Genomic DNA, 9,824 nt, shown 5'->3' on the forward strand with positions numbered 1-9,824 from the left:
AAATGGTGGATTGAGATTTATTCAGTGTTTTGTGTGCTGAGAGGTAGCGTAACCGCTCTCTGCGGTAGTGTAGGGGAATTCTCTGAACGCGACTATTCGGTCCCGCGCGTGACCACGATGCAGAACAGAGGGCTGGTCGGGATCGGAAGACGCAGGAGAAGGATGATGCGCCCGGTGTGCGAGAGCCGGGGGGCATCGTGGGCGGCTTCGTTTCCAGCCAGACCCGAGTGACCAGGAGCCCAGGTGGTCTGCAAACGGCGTTGCCTTGAGGGAGGAGTGCCAGAGAGAATCTTCTGCGCTTGGGGTGCTATCAGTCCTCTTGTGTAGTTACGAATGGCCGTTTTTGAATCGCTGATGATGCAGTGTGCATTGGTAACCGCGTAGGCCAAAGTGATGGCCGTTTCTTCTCCTACTTCGGGTTGCGTGGTGAATATTGATGCGGCCGCGGCGAGGCGGTACTGTGAACCCGCGAGTGCGATGACCGCCATGGCGTTTTGGTTGGGGTATTCTGCTGCGTCCACGTAGGTTACGTCAGCGGCTTGGTCGCAGCGCTTTTGCAGTTGTTTAGTTCTTTCTGCACGTCGCTCCGGATTGTGTTCAGGGTGCATATTGTGAGGTATGGGCGGGATAACTATCTGAGCACGAATGTTTGGAGGGATGGGTACTTTTGGTCCGAATTGGGTGGTGTAGGTTATGCCTAGGGTGCCTAGAATGTGCCTGCCCGTGCTGGAATTGGCGAGTCGTTCGTATTGGCTAATACGCTGCGCTTCAATGAGCTCGTCTATGGTGTTATGAATGCCGAGGGCGTCCAGTTTCTCGTTAGAGGTGGTGATGGGAAGATGTAGGGCTTGTTTATAGGCTCTCTTGATCATGGTATTGAGTTTGAGCTTGTCAGTTGCATTGAGGCTAAGGTTCGGGGCGACATACCTGATCCTGCTCAGGGCGTAGGTGGTTACCAGGCGTATAAGGTTGTTTTCTTTCATGCCGTGATGTCGATTTCCGATGCGTGCAATGAGGCGAGTGGTTTGGTGTACATGATTATCTAATTGCTTGAGTATCTCCCTGTTTCTGCCGTTTTGTTGGATGCGTAAGCCAAGGATACGAATGCTAGGTACAGTAGGTATGCGTTGCTGGTGCACGTGGAGTTCTATCTCGGGCGGGTGAGGGTCTGGACGTCTACCTCCCCTATTCGGCTTGTACAGAAGGAGCTCCGATTTCTGTGGTGAGCACGCCAGGCAGCGCGGTTCTACGTACGCAACGACCTCGTTGATGGCTTGCTGCAGCGTGTCTTGGATGTTCCCGTCGCTGCCCCCGGTGACCCACAGGGTGATATCGTCGGCGTAGAGGCTATGCTTGAGGTTGGGGATGCTAGCTAATGCAGGCGGTAGTCCGAGCAAGGCCACGTTAAACAGAAAAGGGGATAGAACCGACCCTTGCGGCGTGCATTTGCTGCCGAAGTGAATAATTGGCGACTGCAACCCTCCGATGCTAATGGTGGCCGTGCGACCTGTAAGAAAATTCTTCACCTAGTTATATGTTCGATGTCCAACCGATGTGCCAGTTGGTTCAGTATGGTGGCCTCATGCGTGACGTTATCGAAGGCCTTGGTTAGTTCTAGCCCCAAGAAGGCTCTGGTGTCCAGCCTGGAGCTTTTATGGCCATCGATAATTTGGTGTTTGAGCTGAATCATGATATCTTGAGCAGACAGTTTGGGGCGGAAGCCAACCATGGTATTGGGGAAGAGGTCGTTGTCGTTCATATGTCTGTGTAAGCGTTTGAGGATGACGTGTTCGAGGACCTTTCCGACACATGAAGTGAGGGAGATAGGACGGAGGTTTTCGAGTTGGAGGCGCTTCCCGGGTTTGGGGAATCATAATAATTTTGGCTTCTTTCCATTGTGAGGGGAGGTTTCCAGTTTCCCAGTATGCGTTAAAATAAGCTGTGAGGGCTAGTATAGAATCCTCATCTAGGTTGCGAAGCATTTTATTAGTAATGCCATCAGGTCCCGGGGCCGAGTTAGGGCGGAGTGCGAGGATGGCTTCACGTACTTCTGCTGCTTGTATGGGCGCGTCCAGGTGGTCGTTAGCGGTGCCTGTGTATGCTGGAGCGGGTGTAGTAGGTTGAGGTCCTATGTATCGATCTATCAGCTCTTGAAGAACTTGTGCGTCCGTGCCCGGATGGGTGTGAATAATTTTTTGCAAGTTGTGCTGCTGTGTGTTCTTGCTGTTGGCCGGATCGAGGAGGCAACGGAGGATATTCCACGTTTTGGGCAGGTTTGGTTGCCGCTCCATGCTGTCGCATGTGCTGTGCCAGTTTTGAAGAGCAAGTTGTTGTGCATAGTCTTCGATGTAAAGGTTGAGAGTACTAATACGTTTCCTGAGCGTTCGGTTGAGCTTGCTGTGTTTGTATCTGCGTTGCAGACTGGCGAGGGCTTCCCACATATGCAGTAACTTACTATCTGCCTCCTGCAGATTGGCTTCCTCAGGCACCAATTTAGTGGCTTCGCTCGCGTCTTGCAGCAAGGATACGACCCAATCTTCGAAAGGGGGTTGGGTACCGGAGAAAGAGGTGAAGGCTCTGGCCTGCCGGAAAGCATCCCAGTTCGTTATGCGGAGTTGAGGGCCCTTAGGCTTTCGTGGTCCCGCTCGAACTGTTGTTTGGATTAAATAGTGGTCGCTGCCCAAGTTATCTTGTGTGTTGATCCAGTCTGCTTGTGGAATTCGTTTTGCGAATGTCAAGTCCGGAGTAGTGTCTCTGCTAACGCTGTTTCCCATACGAGTGGGACAAGTTGGATCCATGACAAGAGTAAGACCTAGATTCTGTCCGTCAAGCCATAGTTGTCTTCCCTTTCGGCGGTCCATTGGGTATCCCCATGCCACCACAGGGGCGTTTAGGTCCCCTACGATGAGCAGGGGGGCTCCCCTAGCTACTTGATCTGCTTTGGTGAAAAGTTGTAGAAACCTATGTTGTTGTTTGGGGCTGCTGTACACATTGAGGATGAAGAGGCTCTGTTGCTTGCGCCTTGCAGACGAGATGATCTCCAGGAAAATGTGGGCTGCTGTATCAATTCCTGTGTGATGCTGTATAACCGGAATGTTTCGCTGAACTAGTGTGGTTGCTTGGGGCCTGCGGTTATCATCGCAAACTGCGGTGTATGCCGCGTATCCCGACAGCTTAGCCGTTTCTCCGGTCTCTTGCAATGCGATAACATCGGGGGAAGTATGTGGTGCGAGAGAGGTAATGTATTGCTCTAAGTGTGCTCTAACTGTATTGCTCTAAGTGTGCCGAAAGCCCCGGCAGTGGAACTGCCGGGGCTTCCGGTGGAGTTGGGAGAATCCACGGGATGACAGGAGAGGCAGTCGCCATCCAGGTGCATTCGGCCGAACTTGTAATGGACATCAAAGGTATAATTCTGAAGCTTCAATACCCAGCGACCAAGTTGCTGAGTGGGGTCTTTAGGGAGGGCAACCACCATAGTGCATGGCGATCTGTGATAACCGAAAACGCGCGGCCAAACAAGTATGGTCGAAATTTTGCGACCGCATAAACTAAAGCGAGGCATTCGCGTTCAGTGATCGAAAACTTCGGCTCTGAAGGGGAGAGGAGTAGACCAGCATTGCCGATGACGCGTTCTTGTCCTTGATGCATTTGGGCAAGGACAGCGCCGATTTCGTATCCGCTGGCACCGGTCCGAACTTCAATGGCCGCGGACGGGTCAAAATGGGCCAAGATGAGTGGGATGATAAATAATCTAGTGAGTGTGCAAAAGGCATCAGCTTGTTCAGGACGCCCCGAAAATGATACGTCCTTCTTCAGGAGTTGCGTTAAGGGGCGAACAATGTCGGCGAAATTCTTGACGAAGCGTCGAAAATAAGAACATGGGCAGACCAAGCGCCAAACTTTGGCCGAACGTGGTACTGAACAATTTTTTACGGCCCGAATTTGGTCAGTGCCAGGCTGTACGACACGATCACTGACAAGGTGGCCTAGCACAGGGATATCAAGACGGCCAAAACTGCATTTTGATGAATTTAGTTGTAGGCCTGCTCCCCGTAATACATCAAGAACTGCTAATAGGCGTGTAAGGTGGCTCTTGAATGTCGGAGAAAAAACTATGACGTCATCTTGATAAAAAAGGCATGTGGAGCATTTGTAGCCGCGACGGAGAGATTCCATCATTCTTTCCAATGTTGTTGGGGAATTACACAAGGCAAATGGCATCACTTTAAATTAAAGAAAGTCCATCCGGTGGAATGAATGCGGTCTTTTCGCGGTCCAGTAGATCTACAGAAATTTGCCAGTGTCCTGGCCGTAGGTTAGGATACAGACAGATTTGCTGATGGACACCAGCCTTTTCCTGCTCCTTTTCGCGCTGCGATCCCACCTAATATGTTACACCTCCCACAACCGAAGAACCTTCTTCGCGATGGCGGAGTTCACCGCTTGTATTAGCTACAGCATCTCTACTTATAGATGCCTCTTTTAGTGCGCTGCCAGGAAAACTTCTACTGCAACATTGGTGTCATTACTACTGACATTACAAGCTCTCTCTTGACAATTTTTTTTATATCGAGCAATGACTCTACTACTATACAGTTCCGCAGTCGTAGTTGCGATAAACTGTCCGTACTACTGCAGTTAGTGTTACCGTTATGTACTGTAACCAGCGATGCAACAATCTATCGCTCTGTTTCTCATTGTGTTATCCTTGCAAAGCACGCGTGCGTATGAATTGCTTTACATCTCGTTTGCGTCTCAGGTCTTTCCGTTAATCCTCTAGTCGATTATCTGAGTGCGCAAGTTGAAATTGCATTTATTTATTTTCATTTTGCATGGATGCTTGACCAGTTGGTTGTCGATTGTTTTTCGTTTTGTTTTCTTGGAGCGCAGCTTCTGCCAATAAAAGGAGCGGATCCAGCCAAGTCTCCAAGGCTCTCGATGGTCGTGATGCAGCCGCGCTATTTCTACTGCGTGCTCTACCCTTGGTCACGGGTGATCAACCCAGTGTACTGCATGCGGCAGTACAAAATATACGAGGAATACGTCCGACTTCGAAGCTCGTCCACAGCCACACCGGACAACTTGGGGTACGATCCTGGGCTCATTGATCCTAGGGCAGCGTCACTGCCTAACGGACGTACCGGTGGTCAGTGAAGCATGACAAAGCGCAAAGAAAGTGTCGCACAACCTCAGGTTTAAATAGACACTAAAGACGAGAAAAAAATAAGTAGAGCGACACTAAGAAAATTATACCTTTCTGCAATACCACAAATGCCACCATTACTTTGAGGGGAAATTTTCATCATCATCATCGCCGTTGTTGTCGTCGTCGTCATCATCATTATCAGCCTATTTTATGTCCACTGCAGGACGAATACCTCTCACTGCGATCTCCAATTGCCCCTGTCCTGCGCCAAGCGATTCCAAATAGCGCCTGCGAATTTCCTCATTTCATTACCTTACCTAGTTTTCTGCCGTCCTCGACTGCGCTTTTCATCTCTAGCCCCCATTCTGTAAACCTAACCTACGCATTACATAACCTGTCCAGCTCAATTTTTTTTATTAATGTCAATTAGAATATTGGCTATGCCCGTTTGTTCTGTGATCCACAGCGCTATCTTCCTGTCTCTAAACTTTACGCCTAACATTCTTGGTTCCATTGCCATTTGGGCGGTCCTTAACTTGTTCTCGAGCTTCTTTGTCAGTCTCCAAGTTTCTGCCCCATATGTTAGCACCGGTAGAATGCACTGATTGTACATCTTTCTTTTCAGTGATAATGGTAAGCTTCCATTGAGGATCCGACAATGTCTGCCAAATGCATTCCAACCCATTTTTATTCTTCTGTAAATTTCCTTCTCATGATCAGGCTCCCCTGTGAGTAATTGACCCAGGTAAAAGTACTCCTTCACAGACTCTAGAGGCTGACTGGCGATCCTGAACTCTGTTCCCTTGCCAAGCTATTGATAATTATCTTTGTTTTTTGCTTATTAATCTTCAACCCCACTCTTACGCTCTCTGTGTTTAGGTCCTAAATGCGGGTAGCGACAATGCCTTGGAGTTACCACACCAGCTCGTCCTGATGTGAAGCATTTTGAGGGCGTCTGTTCGGGCATAGTTAATGTCCTGAATTACAAGATGGGCTATGTTATATACCGAAGGTGCCAAATATTGAACTTAGCAAGCTCCAAGATTCTCTGCTGCGCCCACAACGGCCGAAACGCAACAAAATACTTAAAATCCATGATATCACACGTCAGCACTGATACCAGCTGTGCTGTGGTTTCAGTGTGAAATTAAGAAAATAGAATTTCAGGTGCATTTTCTCTTGTAATTAACCTTCCGCCAGGAAATTAACCAACATGTATTTTTTTAGGGACTACTTTATCACGCTTACCTTGCGATGCCCAACGTATCATTTATGCTACGCCAAGTACGTTTCTCAAGATTCTGATTTAATCACTGGAAACTTTACTCATAGCCCATAATAGCGTCTTTGATACGCCGGAGCGAAGTTTTCAGTTGTGGATAGTTCGGAAAATCAGTTGCTGATTACAGTGGTGCATCGTAGAACGGACTTAAATCGTTCCGCGGGTGGGTTTGTTCTGCGAGGCGTTCATTCTGCGGGATACGTTTTTCCATAGTTTTTTTTTTCTTATGCAGCGCATCATTCGTTCCCGGACCTTATTTATTCATGCAAAAATGCAAACAGCATTACAAGCTGGAAAATATTGCCAGTGTATTTACGAAGGAAAATGCAAGTTGGATATCGTGAGAGAAATCGTGGAAGAAGGAGGAAAGGGGGACGTTTAAACTACTTTTTATACACATCTGCACTTCTATAGAAACGCTTCTCAGTTCAACTTGAGTCAGTCTCTCTCAGCGAGATGAGGCAGAAGACGCCTGCTGGGAGGAAGTTTCTACTCTCTCTGTGCTAACCTTTTTTTTAAATACCTAAGAAAGAAGAACTTGACCATTCGCCAGTATGCCGCCTTTCTTCAGCCCATTTATGAAGGCGTGGTGAGAGCCACGCGAGAGCGAGGCTAGGTGAAGAAACATGATGGTCCAGAAACATGGAGGCCCAGTAAACACGCAGTAAACTGCGTCGGTCTGGTTCGCTCTGCGAGTTCGGCAAGTTAAAAATCACAAGCGATCCCGGTTCACTCTGCGAAATGTTTTCTAAGCAAGACACCACTGTAGTTGCCATAGTAATTAAGTTTTTACTCATACTATAATATTTCATGGTTTTTGTGTGTGTGTAGAAAAGCAACATTCATGGCCAGAAATTAAGGTGAACAAGTTGTTACATTTTTTATTGATATGGAACTGTGCTCTTGGGCATTGCAACGCTGAACTGAATACTTCTCTAAAGTGTACCTTTAAAGTATAACTAGCAGCACGGCGATCAATTGCACACGTGCTCAGAACTGAATTCATTAGAAGCGTAACGCAAGTAATTTTAGGATTGTAGATTTACTGGACGCTTAATTCAGGAGCCCCGCCACACAAACGTAGAGCTTTGTGCAGATACATTTTTTCCCTAACTCTAAGCTTCGTAACTATTCCCTCAGAGACAGCTGACGCAGCACAAAAGTAACTGGAGATTGCTAGGAGAGGCCTTCGTCCTGCAGTGGACGTAACATAGGTTGATGACGACTACTAACTATCCCCTAATTGTTTCGTTCATACAATGCATTTTTCTGCGAAGCACAAATGATTATAATTGAAGGCGACGCGTTAGCTGGTCCCAAATGCAGGCGCCGTTCAACTGCACTAAAGTTGTGTATTCTTGTCTGTGTGCAAGATTTTGTTCTTTCTTTCTGCGTGTACTAATGGTACAGCTGTGCTTCTTATGTGCACAGCAACTGTTAGCCCTTGGACTGTGCATAGCGTTATGGTGCCCGATTTTAAGTTGAACTGGTTCACGCTTCAATTCCTTGACTGTCTAATCCTTTGTTATTTTTCTTCTTCTTTGGCACTTTTTGTTTTAGTTCTGTTCTTGTTTCTTTCATGTTTGTTGTGTTTTTGTTCCTTAGTCGGTGGGTCAGAGTTCGCCCTCAGTGTTTCCAACCGGTACGCCAGATGTATAGCTTAGCCTATGGGTTTACAACAACATTGAAATTCATGCAGAAGAATGACATCATTACCAACTGATAACGCCAAAGTTTTGTCTGTCATGTTCTTTAACTGTACGACAGTGTAAACACATTCCTATCAGATGGCCCCAAAACGAAATTATCAACTCCACGTCTCTCAGTAAGCTATAGATCAAACACGAAACATACATTAAAAAAAAAGTTGCGCAGAAAGTTGTCAGTAACGCAAGTACAGAACACGACCACAAGTATACATTGAAACGCTGCCAATAACTACTGTGAGAAAGCTTCAGCCTAACTTAGATCTATACCGTTACCATATTTTTGTATCACACGTATTAAGTCGTAGACGGGTAAAACACTGCTGGAGGCAAGTTCTCATGATAGTGCGTTCAATTAGAATATTTTGGGGAAAGCTCTTACTTTGCACAACTGTTCCTTGTGAGAGAAAAAGAAATAATCTTAGAAGGCTACGTCGCTGCCGCCATATTTATGCCAAATTTATAAGCAAAAACGAAAAAAAATGTGATCGCATATTGCAAGAACGGTTTGGTACACTTTGGTGAAGCATTGCGTCACAAGTGGTGCCCAAATTAACAAAGTCCAATACTTGGACGATGGCTCGCTAACATTAAAGCTGTCCTGAAAAGGACAACCTTTACTGGCCTGGACCAATTTGTTCGCATAGACATGTGGTCGAAGTGCTAGGGGCCTGTCTACTGTCATATACGAGAGGGGTTTTGTGCATGAGCCCGCCTTCACTTGCGCTATATGACCAAAAGATTTTGTATCTTTGGAATTGACAGTTGTCTATGGCCGGTGACGTTAGTTAGCTCCTTGTTTTTGCTTTTTTACTTGGTGCGTTTTGTCTGTTTTGACGTTCTTTATTCCTGTATACATTGTGGTGAATGTAATAAAGTCACCACTGCGAACCTGTCCTCCTTGCTTGTCCTGTTTTTACGCTGTTCTTTCCATCATGATCGTTCACCAACTAGTTCACCTTTGCCTACTTCTGTGTGCATTGACTCGCGTTCCTTGTCGTTTTGTAAATTTTTCTCCGTTGTTATCCTCATAGCGTGCATTCCTGTTCACGCCATACGTGAAATGGTATGCTCGGAACCATGCTGCTTCCAACCCCTACAACTGGACCCCTGTTAAACTCACCTACTACGTACACTAGGGTTGGTGATTGGGCGAGTCGGTAGTGCATTCTAAAACTGGCACAGACCAACAAAGAAAGGAAGAAACACCCCTTTTATCCTTTGACTCTGCCCAGTTTAAGCTGGTTAAGCGAAGCATTATTAACCTTAGTCTCATTAATGTCCTCAGGAAATCCTGCATCATGCCACGCAGCAAAGTTTTGCAGCTCAAGTTGATTCGACTTTTGTGCGCCGGGTACTCGACTACACTACTGTCAGCTATAGCTGAAAAGCTATTAAAATTGATAAAGAAGGATAGTAACTCAGAGGGCCAACAAAGAAATATTTAACTGAATAGACCGGTAGCCATACCGTATTTGCATAACGTTTCCCACAGATTAAAAAACAAAGATCGGCCGTAATGTTAGCGCGGAAGTAATGTTTTCCGCATTGGATCAGCTACGCAGGCTCTGTAAAGCGGTAAATTCGCTCCACCCACACACCACTGCCTGTTCTACTATACAGAAAAAGCGTTTTGCGTCTCACGGTCTTGGGCTTGTTGATTCAATTCCACTATCATGTGGGATGAGAT

At 46.8% G+C, this 9,824-nt stretch overlaps 1 protein-coding gene across 1 annotated transcript in view; it reads left to right on the top strand.

The window, feature by feature from the left end:
- LOC142557206 (uncharacterized) overlaps positions 1-9,031 on the top strand; it is a 29,175-nt gene extending 20,144 nt beyond the window's left edge. Inside the window, exon 4 of the mRNA XM_075668899.1 lies at positions 4,891-9,031. Coding sequence (XP_075525014.1) covers positions 4,891-5,154 — 264 coding nt within the window. The 3' untranslated portion in view covers positions 5,155-9,031. The remainder of the gene's footprint in view (positions 1-4,890) is intronic.
- Positions 9,032-9,824: the final 793 nt, after the last annotated feature.

The sequence above is a fragment of the Dermacentor variabilis genome, chromosome 1 (assembly GCF_050947875.1).
Source record: "Dermacentor variabilis isolate Ectoservices chromosome 1, ASM5094787v1, whole genome shotgun sequence".
In the NCBI taxonomy this organism is placed as follows: domain Eukaryota; kingdom Metazoa; phylum Arthropoda; class Arachnida; order Ixodida; family Ixodidae; genus Dermacentor; species Dermacentor variabilis.